Source organism: Nicrophorus vespilloides, unplaced genomic scaffold (assembly GCF_001412225.1).
Source record: "Nicrophorus vespilloides isolate i.1.1-1 unplaced genomic scaffold, Nicve_v1.0, whole genome shotgun sequence".
Lineage (NCBI taxonomy): Eukaryota > Metazoa > Arthropoda > Insecta > Coleoptera > Silphidae > Nicrophorus > Nicrophorus vespilloides.
The window spans coordinates 64,634-85,817 of NW_017097859.1; the positions used below are offsets into that span (position 1 = coordinate 64,634).

The following is a 21,184-nucleotide window of genomic DNA, read 5'->3' on the forward strand; positions in this document are numbered from 1 at the left end:
CGCCATATTTGCCATATTTCTTCCAACCTGCTATTAAAAAAAAGGACAGATTCATTAATTAAAATGAACACAATATTAAATTTAATTATCGTTTGATAGTATTTTTCATTTATCACAAAATTAAACAAAATGAGAAAGAGAATGTAAGCTGTAAAATACCGTGCTGCCTGAGGGTTAGGTTTATTATCATCAAATGATTCAATTAATGAAGCACATTTAATTTTTTGTGTAGACGAGATGAATGTCTTTTTATTTTATGCACGTTTCTTTATATTATCGTGTTTGTTAAGTAAGAACCTTCCCCCAAATCCGACCTTGTTGAAATGAAGTAAATTCTAAACGCCTGGGGTCGTTGCCCTCTTCCTGTAGTCAAGGGGAGACACGTCCCACGTAAGAACAGTATAAATTTAGCGCAGTTTCTTTGAAATTTCATAACATTATTTTTTGGAAGTATTAAAATTCTATTTAGCCACAATATTTTAAATCTATTTAACTAAATATCATGGTAAGAGTTGTAAATAAAGTTGCAAATTCTCAAATGTCTTAATCTTTTATAAAGAAGGACAAACGGAATGATATAAATCTAAACAAAGAATAAATGCCATTTAAAGCGAAATACTCATAGTATTATATAAGTTCATTTTCTTTGTCCAGTTGAAACGTTGAGTGAGTGATATAGCAGTGAGATTGGAAATGCGTTTCAGGAACGACAACGACTTGCTATAACTCAATCCCACTATCCGTTTTTTATTTATCTCTTTTATTTTTTGCTCAGTCTGGCATTCCGACCGATCTATACGTCAGTCGCATGAAAAGCTACATCCTTTTTAATGAAATCGAAGTAAATCTGCAGTGTTAAAGGCAACAACTTCACTATTGCTTCTTTCAGAAACACTTTTCTCGCCTCTATGAAATGCTATTACATTTCCGTACATTACGTCAATAACATATACAAAAATTCAATTTCTCGAACAACTTCGTTATTTTTTTTTAATATATTGCAAAGCGTGTATACGTCAATAAATTGAATATAATACTATAAGAAATAAATAATCTTATGTTTGAATCATTTTGAAACGTTTTATAAGAAACAGTTCTTGACATTGATCTTTCGATCAACAAAAATGTTTCGCTTAAAGTTACTACAGACCATTGTGTTTTACTTGTGAACAACTGCAAGTGAACAACTGAAGTTTCCGAACAATAAGTGTCTGAGATATGTGTACTTATCATGTATTCAAACAGTATGTAAAGCAAACAGAACATAAAGTTTATCGTTTTGGAGAAGTTGAGATGATGTAAGCTTCATTAATGCACAGTAAATTTAATTAAGAGGTTAAAAATGTTAAAATGTATTTGGTTTCAGTTAAAAAGCTTTTATGAGCATTTTATATATTTTAAAAAATATATACATTTTTTTTTAGTTATTAAAGGAAAACGGTTTTTAGAATATCTTTTCCAGTATATTGCTTCCATTGGACTCTCTCTAATGGAAGCAATATACCGGAAAAAATATTTAATATTAGGATTTCAAAAGTAATAAGAGCTGAAACTGCAATTCATATACTTTTTAATATAAAACATAAGCCTGTCGTGGTACGTTTGTATGGAGATAAAAGATTTTCATTCATTACTTCTTACTCTATGTTATATATTAAGTACTTTATTTTGCAAATCTCCATATTAAAATTAATGGCCATTCCTACTATAATCGTTTAAATATTGTAAATTTTCTGAAACATACATTTTATTTACAATTATATTCTTCATTATGTTATTTTCTTTGATCGTCTAAGAAAAAGAATATTTCTACAGCTTCTTCTCCTTTTAGTATCTCTTTATAATTGACTTGACTGGAGGATTTTTCAAAGCGCTTCATCTTTCTTTACAACGATATATAATTGGTTTTGCACTACCTTTCATGAGTATTAAATCCAATCTTCCAAAAAAATTGTTGAAAGTAATACATTATAAAACTCGACCACTGACACTAAAATAAAATTTTAACATACACTCGGTCCTCTTTTTATGCGGTTTTGAAGTTATGCGGTTTTTATTTCAAGAAGCATTTTTTTTAAATAACTATTTTAGGTTATTTTGACTAACACTCTCATGTAGCGACGATAATTCTAAAGAAAAAAATGTGAAGAAAGATTAACTTTCATAACAATTTACGTTGCGTTTACCTGTGGAACGTATCTATTGCATAAAAAAAGAACCAAGTGTATTCGCTTATGATAATAACAATAATTTATTAGCCAAATAATAGAACATAACATATATTCACAATCTGTTCATCAATGTGAACATTGAGTAAATTTAAGATCGCAGTTGATATTAAGTAAGTAATGGATAGTTACCATTATTATGATTTGATTTGTTGGTTGGCTGTCGTTTTGTAGGTTAACTTCAGTAGTAGATTGATGTTCTGCGATTCCACTATTTCCTTTGACTGTGAATCTGCTGCTATCCTTAACACTGTCATTGTCCATCGACTTGGCTGAAGGTCCATATGCTGAACCTCATTCATTTCATTGTCCATCTATGATAAACGATGGCCCTATTGCTGCAAGCACCGAGACGGTTCACAAAGGGCATGGCTTGACCAGGATTAGAACCTGCGCCCACTAGCTCGTGGGTAGGACGACTTAACCATTCGGCTATTTGTCGCCCATTCGATATATATAAAAACACAAAATCCAATTTTCTATAAAAAATTGATAATAACTTTTGTTTTATTATGGAATTTTTATAATTATTTTCATTTTATGTTTTCTATATATCAAATTTATGTTATGGTCTATTATATGACTAAAGAATTATTGTTATAAACATAAGCGAATATGTTAAACATTTATTTTAAAGTGTCAGTTGCCGAGTTGTCGCGTACCCTGCAAACTTATATTAGAAATATTGATTAATTTAAAATAAGAAACTTGCAGTTATTCAATGATAATTCTAATAATAGTGATGATTCACCATGCTAATGTTTTCATACCCGAAAAAATATCCACTTAAATGAGATTTTCCAAGGAATAGTGTAAACGATTTTTTTTTGTCTCAACAATTTTACAACTAATTATTAATCATAATTAAGAGAAATTAATATGAAATACGATTGCAATAATAAAATGTTATAATTTTACTGAAAACTGTGCAAACTGTTGCAGCTAATTAGACCTGAGATTAACGAGTTTGCTGAACGCCACAAATGAGCAGCAAGTAAATATAACGAAAATAAACTCTGACACAGCTGGATGCGCATCTAGTAAAATTTCGAAAAAATAATTAGTTGGCAATCACGTGGATGTGCGTTATTTTCAGATCGCGTGTTTGCAAACTCCATGGAAATGTCAATCTGAAAATGATATTCAATGTTTGAGAAATTAATTTACGTAATGTGTCTACGGGTACGCAACATGCCTATCATGGAATTAGGTTGGCATTATTTGCATCGCTCAATCGATGATCGATCCATCCGTTCCATTAGAATTATTAATTTCCGAACTATTTTAAACCCATCCGCATTCTTACGTTGGCATCCCAAAATGTTTTGGCGTCGTACATTACGAAGGTGTGTGTGTATTCCAGCGATTTACTCGATTACATACAAGCGTACACATTTTTATTTTTTTGTTTTTGTTGTTGTTGACTGTAGTAACGTTTATAATTTGATGTTAGATATCATAAACAATAATTTGCTTTTAAATATATTCAAAGTACATAATAATTTAAAAAAAAACCTAAAACCATTTTATTTTTCATAATGTCCGAAAGTGCAGATCTTCAAATTTCTGAAGGTAATTTGAATTATTATATATTTGAAATGAAAAAGCAGAGTTTAATATACTGAATTTATTACCATGTTGGGGTAGATAAAGAAAATTAGAAAATATTTTATTGACACTAAAGTGGTGAAAATATAAGATGAATTACACCACCAAAATACATGACTTCTTCAAATCCCTTCCGTATACACGAAATGTACATGATCAGTATATTATTATGCAATTGATATAGTTAGAACATTTCCTGAATTACATAAAATAAATTTAGTAACCAATTTAGAAATCATATATAAATGTATTTTGACATTTTATTTACCACGGTTTTGGTACGATTAGGTGATGCATACATGTTATAACTGAAAAATATTTACTATATCTATAAATATAAATAAATATCTGTAATTGAAGCTCTTCTTCAAAGGGTAAAATACCGACAGAAATGGCGACAGAAAATCCAAGATATAAATAATTTGTAAGGAAACTTATGAAGTGCTATCTCGTGTTTTTGTACAAAAGGATCGAATCACATTCGATGCTAACTCGGGTCTCTTTGATCTATTAGAATAAATATAAAACAGAATGAAAACATATTTTTATCTAAAACGAGATTTATATATTAACTTATTATTAACTTTGCAAAGTTCAATAAGTTATCAACTAGATTTTTATTATATTTCTTTTTTGTTGCAATAATTACAGAACAATAGATTTTCCATCCAAGAATTTATTGTGACTACATTCAGATTGTTTACATCAATTTATTTATGATAGAAATGAAAATAACTGTTATTTAATTGAGTCAATAATTCTATAACAATAAATTATATTTTTTTTATGTTGTAATTTTATGTATAATTTGATTTTTTTAGTTTGTTGATTGGCTGTAGTTTTGTAGGGTAACTTCAGTAGTATGTTGATGCTCTGCGATTCCACTATTTTCTTTGACTGTGAATCTGCTGCTATCCTTAACACTATCATTGTCCATCGACTATCCATATTCTTTAAAACTAACTTTGTAATAATTATGAAAATAAAGAATCTACATAAAATATTTGTGGATCAATTATATTTAATTAATCCGTATATGTTTTCAGTAATTTAACTGTCTTCACACTTGTGAGTATGGTTCATCGATTAGAATATTCAATGCGAATGTGTATATTTTTAACGCAAGTTACTGTAACAAATTGCCTTCGTTTTACTATATTTGTATTCTATAAGGAGAACAATATATTTTCTTTCTTACATCTTCAATAATATGAAAAAATACTACATTTTATTTAATGAATAGAATATAAAAATGCTGAACAAGTTGTTGAATTTATATTAAAAGTTGGTATAGTTCAAACCAAAGAAAACTGTTGGCTTTCATTTGAAAATATTTTTTTATATTTCAAGTAATAAAAAACGACTATTAAAATCGAATTTATATAGCAAAATAGTATTAAAATTAAAAAAAAAACACAAACTTTTATTGCTACAGATATCAATTTCCATATTCTTATTGATATATCGACATTGACTTGTTCACGTACGTTTGCTGTGTATTTTTATGTTATGGTATGGTAATAATTATGTTTAAAAGACATGGCGGATATATCCGCCGCTCGTCTGAAAATCGTTATCACACTTGTATTAATACAGTAATAGCAGTTTTATATTAACAGTTTCCATCCAAGGTGGCAATAAACCGAGCACGACCCGATATTACGGTCAATTTTTTGTAATCAAATGAACTAACATAATGCAATTAGCAAAATAGTATTAAAATTTAAAAAAGAAAACACAATTTTTTATTGCTACAAAAATCAATTTCCATATTCTTATTGATATATCGACATTGAATTGTTCACGAACGTTTTCTGTGTATTTTTATGTTATGGTATGGTAATAATTATGTTTAAAAGATATATTACAGTATTATTACAGTAATAGCATTTTTTTTATTAACAGTTTCCATCCAAGGTGGCAATAAACCGTGCACGACCCGATATTACGGTCAATTTTTTGTAATCAAATGAACTAACATAATGCAATTAGCAAAATAGTATTAAAATTTAAAAAAGAAAACACAATTTTTTATTGCTACAGAAATACATTTCCATATTCTTATTGATATATCGACATTGAATTGTTCATAAACGTATGCTGTGTATTTTTATGTTATGGTATGGTAATAATTATGTTTAAAAGATATGGCGGATATATCCGCCGCTCGTCTGAAAATCGTTATCACACTTATATTAATACAGTAATAGCAGTTTTATATTAATAGTTTCCATCCATGGTGGCAATAAACCGAGCACGACCCGATATTACGGTCAATTTTCTGTAATCAAATGAACTAACATAATGCAATTACGAATGTTTAATGGAGATTGTTATTATTTTCGTCGAAGTTTCTCATGAAGTTTTAAACTGTTAAACTTCGGTTAGTAAAGGTTTCAATGTTACGTAACATCACTTATTGTTCACTAAAAAACCACAGAAGCAAACTTCTAAGAAAAGTAATAATTATCTTATTATTATTGCAACGAAATAAAAAGCAAAACATTACCATTGGTTTCAATGACTGCATAAAAATTAGAGTTTTGCTACAGCGACACCGAACGCATCATCAATTAAAAAATCACCCTTTGACAATTGTAATCGGCTGTGCTGTATTGTGATGTGTTACCGAATCTCCAATAAAGATAATTAAAAGCGCCGAGGAAATATCGATTATCCGCATTTCGACGCATTCGGCAATTTAATAAACCAGTATGTCTGTCCTTTCATATACGTACGTATCAAATCAAATTTAATTGAATAAACATTAACCTAATTAATACTCTCTAAAATTTCCCTTTAATTATCGAGCTTAATTTGTATAAACAATTCTCTGTACTCTGTATGTATCAGTAATTACAGTTTTGCAACTAATTAAATTGCCATAATAATAAACGTATAATTAATTTTTTTTATAACATAGCAATATTTTGCTTTAAAAAAATAATATTTTATAAAACAATATTTATTGCAACAATTATAAATGATTATTAATATTATAAATCAAAGCATTTCTCAAATAAATTAATCAGATTCTATGAAATTATTTATAATTAATCAACATTTTCATTATTTATATATTTCAAGTATCCAATGGAAAATCCCATGTAATTAAATATCAATTGCGAACAAAATTAACAGAAAACACATATTTGCAAATATCTAGAAATAATTTGTTATAAATTATGATGAATGCATTCACTCATAAAGTACATTCGTATCGGGTTAATTCAATTCCAACGATGCTCGTAACAGTTCTTATTTCGCTCGATATAGCAGAAACCGTCACCGCAGATTCTATTACCGTAAATCTACTGCAACTGATACCGAGTTACAAATTACCGCTGTGTGATAACTAGTAATGCCAGTTATGTTTGTTTTTTTTTTGTTGTACAAACCTCTTGCAAGCGTTAAGATGATATATATATATCGTCGTTTGGAATATTTTTGCACAAGAAGGTCACATTACCTATTAGTTTACTGTAGATGAGAGAACTACGTTCTACTTCATTAATTGCACAACATAAGAACTTTTAAGGAAACGACGTAAAATATATTTGTTCAAGGGATAATTATATGATAGATAGAATTATCAACTATATTCATGAATCTGAAAGATTGTATAAAATATATTTTATAAATTATATTCAATTTTTGTATATGTTTATAATACAGCATTATACAGCTTTTGGATCAATTCAATCTACTATAGTTTTACTAAAATGTGAAAACACTGCTCTTTGAGTGTCAATTTTTCATTTTTTTTTTTCAACTTTGAACGAAAATTAGAGCTAAATGGATGAAACCACAGTTAAGTATAATGACTAAAATGTGAAAAAACTGCGTCAATTTTTCAAGCGAATTACAGTAAAATGGATGAAATCACAGTAGTTTTATATGAATACTCGTTCCATTTTCCAACTATCCAACTTTCATATGCATCTTTTGGATCAATTCAATCTTTTTATAACCTTTAAGAAAATCTTTTTGAACGTCATTTCTTTCATTTTTTCAACTTTGGACGCAACTTTCATATGCAATCAATCTATGAATCTCGCAGTTAAATTATGGAAGATCACAGATATTCGAGCTTTTCTTGTTTACAAGATTTTTAAAAGGAAGTGATAGGAATTTGCAAATAGACAAGTACTGAAGATATTCCCAGATCTTTATTTATAAACCGGCACGGCGTAAACACATCTCAAATCTATTTGTTTTTCAACTTTTTTCCTTACCGATACATCTAAAATTATCGAATATCGTTTAAATAATTTTCAATATATACACGGAGATGTTCAAAAATAAACCGTCAAGGAGAAATTCATTTCGTTCCCGCAACGATCAGCGCTTTTTTTTTTGGGGAATCACTCAACAAACCTGTTTCTGCTTTTCAGCAGTGTCTTCTTCTCGTTGCGTTGCTCTCCCAGCTTCAAGCATGAATATTAAAATGATGAATTGCAAAGGCCAACGTTATTTAGATTACTTTTATGCAAATAAGCCTTGTCCAATTAACTCTATTCGTTCGTTTATTTTTAATGTCGTATTCGCGGATTATTTCTGTTCCTGTTTTTATTTTTGTTGTTTGTCGAAAATTAAGTTGAATGATGCGACGATTTCGGGCTGTAAGAGTGGCGTGCGCAATAGTGTAAATTGGTGCACAGCATCTTCCTTCTTCGAATGTTACGAGCCGGGCCCTTAGGTTGTGTGTTCGTGTGTGTATGTTCTGGAAAGCTGTGACCCATTTCTCAAATGTTACGGGTTACGAGGTCGCGTCTTTTTCAGCTGGTTCCATCGTCGACGACCCAACATTTCCACGACCCGCTTTCATAACTGCCGACTCTTCAACCCATTCCGAATGTTACTGACAACAATACAAACTTATATAATGCGCAATCTATCGAGCGTTTAATATCGCAAAATCTCATGACATCATTTTTCCATCTGTTGCTCACAATATTCAAATATAAATTATAAAATACGATTCTGATCAAAATCCCGACACTGAAAATGTATTGTTGAACCTACTACATTACAATAATTCTGTGCTTACATTAAAACTTATGTAATAGGTTTCTAAAGATTTACAAAAAAATATTTCTGAAATAATGATAATAAAAATTCCACAAAGATATCAAAAGTCGGGATTTCGATACCCAAGTTAATAGTATACAATTTCTTCAATTTCGCCCCCGATGATTCAAATTAAAAATTACCAGTATTTGTTGTCAAAATTTACCGGTAATTTAAAAAATCTTATTGGTCTGTTAAACCGGTTTACTCTTTAGTAAACCACAATATTTTTAATATATCATTGAAACAAGAAAAAAGATATTGTCCCAATTTAATGTAAATTATTTATTTTAAGAGAATCTGCAAAATTATAAAATCAGAAGCAAACATTATAAATAATAACAAACTTTTCTCACTTCTTTTTATTATTAATATTCGTGTTGTATAATTAACAAAGTTTATTAATAAAACGGCTAATTAAAATTAACTTTTTAAATTACTTGCACAAGCAACAGGTGAAATACATGATAATTATTCATTGACCCAATCACTTTATCATAACTAAAAAAAAAATCATGATTTTCTAGAAAATTTCGTCTTAACGTTTTATATTAAAAACGAGAAGAGTTTGCTAACACGAGTGTTGTGAAATTGCAATTATACATAATCAAAGGAAATGTTCAATTTTTGTTTAGATTTTCACCTACAAACTAATTAACAGTTGAGTTTCCTTTTCATGGCGCAAGCTGTTAACGCCAATTATATTTCATAATTATAAATACGTGCAAATATACAGTGCAAATTAACGTATCTAATTAAAAACACATCTGTAGAATTTCATTTTTTTCTTCTATTATTGTACAATTTTAATTACTTTGTGATGATTGACGAAAAATATATTTAATATTGAAATATTTTATAATCTATTTAGTATTTCTATGAGTACAGTGACCTAATTAATATAAAGACAAGTATATTCAAGAGATGCGAATATTATTCCGAATTTATTGAACATATCTTGCAATGACATTTGATAATCATTTATTTATTCAATAAAATTTATTGTGAATTAGCAAAATCCTATACAAAATCAATAATTTAATGATGAGATGTGGGCTTTGGCTCACATGAATTAGCAAAATTGTATACAAAATCAATAAATTAATTGAAACAAGAATTTTTGCTGATTCAGTGCTAATCGTTTTTAGATGTAAGTTATGTGCGTGATGTGATGCGTGATGCGTGAAATAGAAGAATGGAAAATCTTGATCAGCAGGAATTTTTCGCACGTATGCATAAGATGAATTGCATTTGGATTTCGACAATGAGTACAGGATATGCTGCGGCTTTTGCTACCGCCCTGCTCATCCGGAAACGGTAGTGGCTTTTGCCGCACCACAAACATGGAACTATGGAAACCATAGCCGAGGATCAGGAAACAGAATATGAACTTGGTGAGTTACACGACCATAACAATACATCATTTTAACAGATTATATTTCAATTAAACAACGTCTCTTTCTAACATTATACAATTCATATCTACAAAAGCAATTGTAATAATTTAATTTGCAAAACTTAAATCTTTAACACTTACATTAAAAAAAAATGAGATTCTTATATTTATTAAATAACATGTTTCATTATAAATTTGATAATTAGTAATATCTATTACTTTTTCTCAATAATCTACAATTCACTTCAGAAATTATAAATAATAACATTAAAATTAAGTGTAATTATCGATCTTAAGATGTCAAAACAAAATTTGTTTTGTCCTTGAAGCACTTCCGAGGATACAAGATGTCTCCATAAATATCGCAGATGCTTTATTTGATTTCAATCCTTTACAAACAGCATAAAATATCGAAAATGTGTCTTTTCAATCTCTGGCCTTTTTTTTTACTATGGGTCAAAAAAATGTCAAAACAGAAAAAATACTAACAAAGCCTCAAAACGATACCAAACACGACATGTTAACTTAAATGCAACCGGGGACATTTTGATTTCAACAACAACAAAAAATACATTTCTTTTCACTTTACCTTATATTAAAATTAATTATATAGAATTTCAAGAAAAAGTACCATTAAGAAATAAATCGAAAGAAATCTTTATAGATCAATCAGATGTCGCAATAATTGAAGTTTGCGGCTCACTTTTGACATTATCAATCACATAATTGAATTACGTAACTTTCGAGAAATTATTTGAGAGAAATTAACGGATCACAACGTTAGCTTACGTAACGAGTTGTGCAACGCTTTTCCACAACTGATTATGCAAAAAAATCATTATTTTTCGAGTTATTAAGGTAAATCGTTTTTTTTTCTATCAAACTGCATTTTCAAGCATTATTAAAATCAAAAGGTAAATAGTACGATTCCTGTTGAATTACATAATTATCCTGCGTGGTTTTCCTGAATTTTGATGATACGTGAAGAGGTTGCATTTTCAGCAACGTCACATTTGATAGATCGTAGCAGACGAACGGATGACAGCAAAAAGCTGTTAGTTGGCTCGCTGGAGAGGTGAGACTTTCAGCTTTAATTTGAGTGTAAGACGATGTAATTATCTTAAGGAGTTGTTGTCGTTTCTCGGTTACGTAATGAATTGAAGTTTTCTGATATAATGTACATGTAATACATTGTAATACTTAAAAAGTATGAAATATTTTATTGAAAATGAAAACATTCAACAGTCGTATTGGACCAGCTCCAAAAGTGATGTAATTGACCTACTGCTGTCTATTGAAACACATCTATAAATAATTACATCCTGAAAACTGAAATTATATAAAATAAATATTCCATCGATTTGATTATTGAAGTTACGTTTAATATTATTAAAGCATCGATAGGTCAGAGATATAAATATACGTGTACACATTTTCGATATAATCCTTATTACCTTTATTTTTAATATTAAAACTTTCAGTCTTGCAGAAGGATTTACATGTTCCTATTTAAGTGAAATCTCCATGTCTCCGACGTGTTTACAAAGGATTTGTTAAATCTATATAATCTCGACGAGTATCTCGAGAACAATCTCAGTTCGCTTATTGTCATCTTCCTCTGGCAAATAGAACAATTTTGGGAGTATTTGTGAAATCATTCAAAGTCTATAAAGTTTTATGTAAGATCATTAGTAATAAAATGTTGTAATTATAGTTTTTCTCAATAATAAAATTTCCATTTCATTTCAAAAATAACAGTAAATATCTTAAAAATTTTCAATTATTTTATTGACTAAAAGAAGAAAAGTCAGCATAAAGTCAGTAAACTTAATGCAATAATCGTTAAATGTTTATAAGTTGTTATTATTAAATTTGAAGATAATTTCGTGAATGTATCTTATTTGTTATTACTTAACGTAATGGAGAAAATATTTGAACATTTAATTGATTCTTCGCCTCGGCTCAATCTTTATTCCATTTGGGGGAGGATATAAAAATGGAAATGAAAATATTTAGCTTGAAAACAGTAGCAAATCTCTTTTATCCCAAGAAAATGTATGCGACATTTTCAGCTCACGTACGACTCTGCTCACATTCAGACTGTGCAGACATTGATTTATCCTCCCGGCTCATTTCTAGATGGATTACTTTACAATCGCCAGGAATATAATTTCTGTGTGAAATATTCACGCAATATTGCACAATAAATGTTGATTTTTGATGGAACAATGGGTGCAGCATCTGTGAATTGAAACTGGAAATATGCGGAATTTAAAAAAAAATGGTCTGCATTTATCAAATGAATGTTTGCACGATACAAAATTCTATTGTTTCTCTGTCATTATTACAATTATTTTAACAGTTAACTGAATTAAATTCATTGTAATTTAACTTCTATATGACGAACCTAATAAAATATACCTAAAAACTGTCATAATATTTGTTGAATATTATATAAACTTGATTGATTTATTTTGAATAAGTTTAATCAAAATGTTTCAAAAAAAAAAAAAAAATCAGAATATGAATTCTAACTATTAGACGTTTTCCAATTATTTATACAAATTCCATTTTTGAAAGTTGTTGATTACAGAAAAATGTATTCTAAAAAAAACATATTGGGTGAAGTAAAAAGTTCTGAGCCTTTTTTCTGTTTATTTCGACGATGGAATTAACCAAGTTAGAATTTTCGGATTTAGATCAAATATGTGCCGTTTTGTTCGATAACTTTTGTCCATTTTGAAGGCAATTTCATAATTTTGCGATTGAAGAAATCCTCGTCTCCATTGGAAAAAAAAACTTGACCAGCTCATTTTCACAAGCCTCTCTTGAGGCCAATTTCTTACCATCAAGAAAAGTTTGCAAATATTTCAAGCTCTCGGAGCTTTTGGCACGTCTTTAAAGACCTGCACGGCCTGGCGATGTCTTGATGGAACACCCTTCCTATTGGCCAATTCTGGACGCTTCTCGTCAAGCGCCTGATACAGTCTGGTCAGTTGTTGACAGTATAGGTTTGAATTGAGTGATTGGCCAGAAGGGAGCAGCCCTTCCAATCCTACCAAACACACAGCAAAACCTTCTTGGTCGTTAATCCGAGCTTGGCCGGCTCACCGCAATTGGACCATTATCTTTTTCGCCTGTTGTTTTCGTATGTGACCCATTTTTCATCGCCAGTCACCATCCGCTTCAAAAATGGGTCGATTTCGTTACATTCCAGCAAAGAATCGCAAGCATCAATTCTCTCCAAAAAGTTTTTTTTCGTCAATTTGTGTGACACCCATCATACATCGACCTTTTTTTAGGACCAGCCTTATGCAAATGGGTCCAAACTATTTTCTGGCTAATCTTCAGTTTCTGGACAATGGTCTCATCTTTGACGTCCATATTACCAGAACGGATGTATTGGATGCTTTGCTGTTGCATTCCATACTGTATTATGATTGCATTCCATCATTATGATTGATGAATCATTTAATAATATGCCAAAGTTTGTGATTGATGTTGATTAATGTTTTGTTTAAACTCTATCAAGGGATGTAATATGTATATTGATGATTTTAATTTACGAAACGCTGCATAATTTCATTGCAAATTGCCTTCGTCTAACTTTGATCGGCGTTAATTGGTTCGAATAAGTTAAGATAGATTTGTAAAGCAGAATGGCAGGGCAACGAAGAAATTAATTTATTGTTTGGGAAGGCATTTAGGATAATCCCTTGATGGTGTTGTTGCTAGTTCAGCCTGTGAAACGTGTTCACATTATAATGTTGTATATATATATATACAAGTTGTGTTGTTAAACAGGTGCCTCCTTTATTTAAATTAATTACAATCTGCATTATATTCAGTGAGCAAAATTGCTTTTGCCGAGAAAACACAACGGGACGTATTTATACATCGCACAATGACAACAAGCGGCCGGATTCTCATCATGCGACGAATGAAACTATCGCATTTCAAGTACGAATGAACAAAAGAGCTTCAGCGGAATTCAATTTTCGACGAACAATTGATGGATGTATGCAGTGAAATTTCACTTAAATGTAAAACGGACTCCTAATCGAATGCACATTTCCAATTGCCCGACATCTCTCCGAATTTAATTGTTCAATAATTAACCTGTAACTACTACCGATACATATATATGAAACACAAGTACTACCTATGGGTCAAAATGACCCGCATAATAAATACTAAAAAAAATAGAAAAAATTATTAATTTTTACAACAAGCACAGATTTTTTGTGTCCCAAGGATGAAATTCTGGACACAATGGATTATTGTCTGGTGTTGTCGTTGTGGAGTCTCAGTTGTAGGAATTAAGTAGTTCGTTTGGGGTTCTTTCCAAGACAATGTAGTTACTTCGATAGGTTGACTAAGACTATGCTCGTCTTAGGTTTTTATGAGACTATCCTCGTTATATTTACGTTTTACTGAGACTATATCAGTCTTTGAAGCTTTTACTAAGACTAATTCTAAATACTTATTCTACGTACAAAGTTAATACTTATAAATACGGGGTGGGAGTTGTGATCGGGAGTAGGGTTTGTATAAATTGATGATAAAACGTTTCCACGGGATTCAGCCTTGGCGGTTTATTATAATACCGGGACAAAATTTGATTATATGAAAAAGATGATTGTACGTGTAATGATTATTATGTGCTTATAATAAGGACTTGAATTCGGAGTAAAGGTATAGGAGTATCAATGGGAATGTTTACCTATGTTCATATTAAGTGTATCGAACAGGGATCACGATAGATATTCCTTTAAGCTGATGTATATGTTGTAACACGATAACACGTTACAATGTTTATATAATAATGCGTCTAACAGATGCCGTTGATGTCTCTAGTTCGTTACTACACTATATTAATAATAACATGGTTGGACACAACAGATTCATTACTGACTTTCCTCGTTTTGGTGCATGGGAAACTAAAGTTATGGGGTCACTTTGACCCGAAATACACTATATATTAAAATAAGCACCTCTCACCGCGACTGTTTTTCTCCTACTTAAAAGTGCACTAAAAAGTATTAGATTAACTAGAAAGTCAACTCGTACAATTAAATTACAAAATAATGTGAATGAAAACAAATATCAGGTTACCACCTACAGGTTAAAACTTTTTATCGATTGAAACTGAACTTACATATTATAAATTACACTAATAGTTTTACGTTATCTGTTCTACTCATTTTACTTAATAATCTGTCAAAATAAATGTTTTACCCATGATATATGATATATTTTATGCGACATGTGTTACGTTCTATATAAAAATCGGGATGAAAGATTGCTGCACGTGTGAATAAGTTCCCATTTTATGATAAGAAAAAAGAAAATGTAAGGCAAAATAGTCGCGTAGATGAAATTTTATGAAGAATGCGTCGGATTGAATTGTGTTTTATGTGCGAGTCGTGAATGGTACGATTTTTGCTTGGATGGCTTCTAAAAGTTAGTTAAGAATGAAAATTAATGCACGAAAGAACTTTCATGATAATTCACAGGCGATGAAAAGGAAAACGTGTTTTGAGATCGAGAATAGAAGAGAATATATATCTATATTTCTGGATAGTATAAGTTTATTAACCCATTGCTGGCTGGCGTTTGCCAACTTTGAAGTAAATAGAATAAATTACTGAAAAATATTAATATTTTTTTTTACTAATACATAAAATGCAAAATCTGCATGTATGGAGGATTTAACTATTAAAAATCATTGAACACTGTCCAAAGTGTAAAAGTTATAATAATAATTTATTGGCCAAAAAAGACAACAAAACATAAACTGTTGTAAATTACATATGAAACCCAAAAAGGTCAATGATATTGACTTGAAGTTATTATTTTAATTGATTTATATGACCAATTATTTAATATATTATAAATTGAGAGCAATTATAGCATATGATTTTATTATAAAAAAAAACTTACACAAAAAATATGCCAATTTACATCTGTATATTTACAATAGTGATGAAGATCTTTATTCTGATGCGTTAAACTGTGAACGCTTGAAATGTGATTTGGCAAATAAACGAAGCCCGTGAATCTGTGTACACTACTATTTCCTAATTCATGATCTATTTTACGTATTTCGTTCTCTAGAAGCACTTCAATAACTTGAACAGCTGCCAAATAATCAAATGTAAAGTGTTCTGTCGAAATTGCATAATAAAAATTGTCCATTTATCAAGTTATTTATTTATTTTTACAGCAAGAACTATTATGGAATTTAAAATTATTTTTTTACAGCCATTTGAATTGCATCTTGATTAAAAATCCGTTATTTTACCACTCGTTTCCTTCTTATTTAACTGATCAGTTATTTTAACTGTAATATATACATTGTAATTAATATGTTTTTTTTTTTATTTTCTTTTACAGATAAAGTGAAGAAAAAGTATTCGAATTTGGGACATTCGATCCTAATGGTTCAGTTGGAGAGGAGCGTCGGTCAGGGCCTGGGCCTAAGTTTGGCCGGCCACAAGGACCGCAACTGCATGGCCGTCTTCGTTTGCGGAATTAATCCGATGGGAGCGGCGTATCGCACCGGAGGCATACAAGTCGGTGATGAGATACTAGAGGTAATTTAGCTAAATATCTTAAGAGTAGGATGAGGATGATCACGGGATGCCTTGGGTAATGTAGATCGAGCAATTTTAGGCGTGTTTATCGATTGATGATGGGCAGACAAAGGACCCAACTCGCACGTACAGTGTTTGTTTAACGACACATCGTTTAATCTGTTTAGAATTACTTCGGTCGGAGAGAAGAGAGAGAGTGCATTTACCTCTATTTTATGTTTGTAGTTTGGCGTGGAGGTTTATGGCTTTCGGGAACGTATCACGCAACCTAAATTATCTAATCAATTATCTTCTATTCAGGACACAAACTGTTCCCTTTTATACAAATTGCGTATTACCTCCGCAAATTATTTCAAATTGCAATGTTAACATTACTTTCACAATATTCAATATCACAATTCAAGCAAAAACTGCAACGATACAAATATACTAGATACGACATTATTTTCATCTTCTTTTGCGCATTACGTACATTAACAAAGAACGAGAGAACAGTAAACCACGATAATAATATTATTTCTCTGTTTTTTACCCTATTTGTCTGAAATTATTATAAAAATGTTTATTATTTCGAAAATATTTTTATATTCAATAAAATTCAACTCGCATTGTTACAAATTTAACTTATTTGTCTTCTTATTAAAAACGTTTTCAAAATGTTTAATGTTCAGTGAACATTTCTGGCCTGTCTAATTCAATATTAAATTACTAAACCATTTCGGAATAACAGGGATGAAATAAGCCCGTGATGGATATTGATATGACGTTTTAGCCCTTCGTGCGCCTATCTAAAGAGATTTCCGGAGGGAAATTTAATCCTATAATGTGACCCGCGGCAAAATCACAAAATAATCCCGACGAGTAATTCTCATCTCCGCACTTCCAGAAAATGTTTTCAATATACGTGAATAGAAATCCTGTTCAGATGCTTGAACACATAGAGAATATTGCATAAAACGAGTGTACAAAACATGAGCAAAAACGTCAATTTAATTTGTCATTTCCGACGCGCACTCTATATTATTTCTGCTTCTTAGCGAAATATCCTTCAAAATATTTGTTTTTCCTGCAAAGTAATATAAAATATTCCAAGAAACACGCGAAACAAATCAAAATACGACGAGCAAAGCAATTCGATCATATTTTCTTAATAAAGAGACTGATAGTGATTTTACACAAAACCAATGTTTTTTTTTTTAATTTAATCTTATCTTATACAAGGAATTGAAAATCACCTGTAATAACACTTATTTTTCTATTAAAAAGTTGCTTATAAGTCAATAATAAAACGTAATTGAATGGAATTTAAACGCGTCTTTTAGTTAATCATGGATCAAAGATCAAAGCAAATAAATTACGTTTTCAAAAACTTCGGTGACCTCCAAATTGGCGATAGTTGTTCTAATCGAAATCGACACTTTTTTTTTGAGTCACTAATTGCGTAAAGACAAGTTCCATCCGCGATGGAAGTTTAAATAATGTACAATTGAGACAAATGAGTTGATTGCACGACGACAATATAATTTTTGCGAAGCAGAAGGCACGAACCGCTCGCTGCTTCTTGACTTACTTATATTTAAGTTATATAAAACTGCCTCTTCCGGTCGCCGGTTGGGTTGCCTCTTTGTTGGCTGCGTTTGTTATGGTAATTCTCATTTGCACAGTATCCTTCACAGCGAGACCCGTTTAATCAGATCCCTTTTTTTCCTGTTTACGTGTTTGCAGGTGAACGGCGTTGTGCTTCACGGGAGGTGTCATCTTAATGCGTCGGCCATCATCAAAGGATTATCTGGACCAATATTTAAAGTTATTATACTAAGGTAATCTATTCTACATCATTAAGATCTCTATCTCATATCCATCATCCTAATAAGTAATCCAATTTCTAATATATAATACGTCAACAGACTCAATAAATAACTTCAAGATTATACTAGTATGTTTATTTTTTGTAACATTATAATCGTACCTAAGAAATGTATAGACACAAACAAAAATCGCATAGAAATGATCAATCTGTAAACAACAACAAATCACGTTTTACAAGGCTATTTGAAATTCTTGAATTCTTCAATGATTCCCTATAAGGAAAATAATTACAAACTGGAAATGTAATCCTTACATCAACAGCATTTTTCTTACCGGCCATGACAACTTACCATTGTTTTCTGCAGTCTATAAAAAAATAAATACGTCTTTCTTGCCGCAATTATCATTTTAATTATATATAATTAGGAAACTATTTTCAGAACATACAAATTCTTCTTTATTAAAATATATTAGGGGATCAATTCAAATATGTATTAATGATATCAATGTAAATGCGTTTCATGTTTGTTTCAACTTATTAAAACTAATTAGCCTTTCGGTTGTTACCAACTTTAATGAAAATGCACAGACCGTCAAATAATGTACATATATTCAGTGAAGCATATGATAATATGCATGAATTATAGCTATAGCCTTCGCATAATCATTGCGAGCAAGCTGTTTTGACTATATTAATATATTGAAGATAAAACGATCAGCGGATTATATAATGTGATTTATTTATATTTATAAAAACAGTACCATTATTTGTTTGTTATGACACTATACATCCAGACTTCTTTAGCTAGAAAAATCAATTCATCCAACATGATACGTTCCTTAATAAAATATTATGAATAGTTTTTTTTTGTAAGTAAACTTTTTTACCACTTTTCATATTACATTTAAGTTAAGTTAATCTGATGGTTTTAGAGGTATAGTGCAATTTTTTTTATTACTTTTAATCAATAAGTAATTGAGTAATCTAAGAAAATGTGAAACGCAAGACTCTTGAACTAAGAAGAAAAAAGATGATAAAACACTTCTTTAGATGACACAATTAGATAAATAATATATCTGAAGTGTATATCACTTCTCCAAGCCTGCTTGAAAATACATATTTGAACAATGGTGGAAACTATTTTACCACTTTTCATGTTCCATTTAAGTTTATAATCAAATTATTATAAATCTGATGGTTTTTAGAGGTATAGTGCGGTTTTTATTACTTTTAATCAATAAGTAATTGAGTAATCTAAGAAAATGTGAAACGCAAGACTCTTGAACTAAGAAGAAAAAAGATGATAAAACTCTTCTTTAGATGACACAATTAGATAAATAATATATCTGAAGTGTATATCACTTCTCCAAGCCTGCTTGAAAATACATATTTGAACAATGGTGGAAACTTTTTTACCACTTTTCATGTTACATTTATGTTTATAATCAAATTATTATAAATCTGATGGTTTTTAGAGGTATAGTGCGGTTTTTTATTACTTTTAATCAATAAGTAATTGAGTAATCTAAGAAAATGTGAAACGAAAGACTCTTGAACTAAGAAGAAAAAAGATGATAAAACACTTCTTTAGATGACACAATTAGATAAATAATATATCGGAAGTGTATATCAGTTCTCTAAGCCTGCTTGAAAATACATATTTGAATAATGGTGGAAACTTTTTTACCACTTTTCATGTTACATTTAAGTTTATAATCAAATTATTATAAATCTGATGGTTTTAGAGGTATAGTGCGGGTTTTTATTACTTTTAATCAATAAGTAATTGAGTAATCTAAGAAAATGTGAAACGCAAGACTCTTGAACTAAGAAGAAAAAAGATGATAAAACACTTCTTTAGATGACCCAATTAAATAAATAATATATCGGAAGTGATTATAATGACGTGGGAATTACTTATTTCTTACAATAACTTAAATATTTCAAATGGATTTTATTTTCTATATTTTTGTCGACAAAAATTAAAAACAGGAAATAATGAATTTTTATTTTTCGATGAAATAATTTATAATTCAAATTAGTTTCGTTACTTTATAAGCAGGATATATATGAGTTTGCAATAAGAAGATACTAAAACTCTTTAATACCTTCAGATGGGAGGACTTGAAACTTTATTCCCCCAACAACTCGTGGACTTATGCTGTTTCTTTCTTTTTTTTTTCACTAGGTACATAAAAACTTTCGTAAATTTCAGATTCAGCGGAATTAATGCAGCGTCCGAACGTAATAAAATCAAGCCTGATTATTTTTTGTTTAATCTTACCACTGAATAATATGTTTGATGTTTATGAATTGATCCGAATTCAGGATTCAATGTGATAAAAAATTGAAAATATTACGTGTTTACTTATATTTTTTAAATGTACATCATAACAGCTATTCAATTTAACATTTACGAAGTTTTTAATTAAAATTTTGAGTTAAATTTATGCTTGGCAAACAACTAAAGCAAATT

General features: G+C 30.0%; 1 protein-coding gene across 2 annotated transcripts in view; it reads left to right on the top strand.

The window, feature by feature from the left end:
- Positions 1 to 21,184, top strand: part of LOC108561189 — a 59,252-nt gene that overhangs the window by 30,383 nt on the left and 7,685 nt on the right. For both annotated transcript variants that reach the window (XM_017919023.1, XM_017919024.1), the window contains exons 20-21: positions 16,699 to 16,898; positions 18,624 to 18,718. In XM_017919023.1, coding sequence (XP_017774512.1) covers positions 16,699 to 16,898; positions 18,624 to 18,718 — 295 coding nt within the window. The remainder of the gene's footprint in view (positions 1 to 16,698; positions 16,899 to 18,623; positions 18,719 to 21,184) is intronic.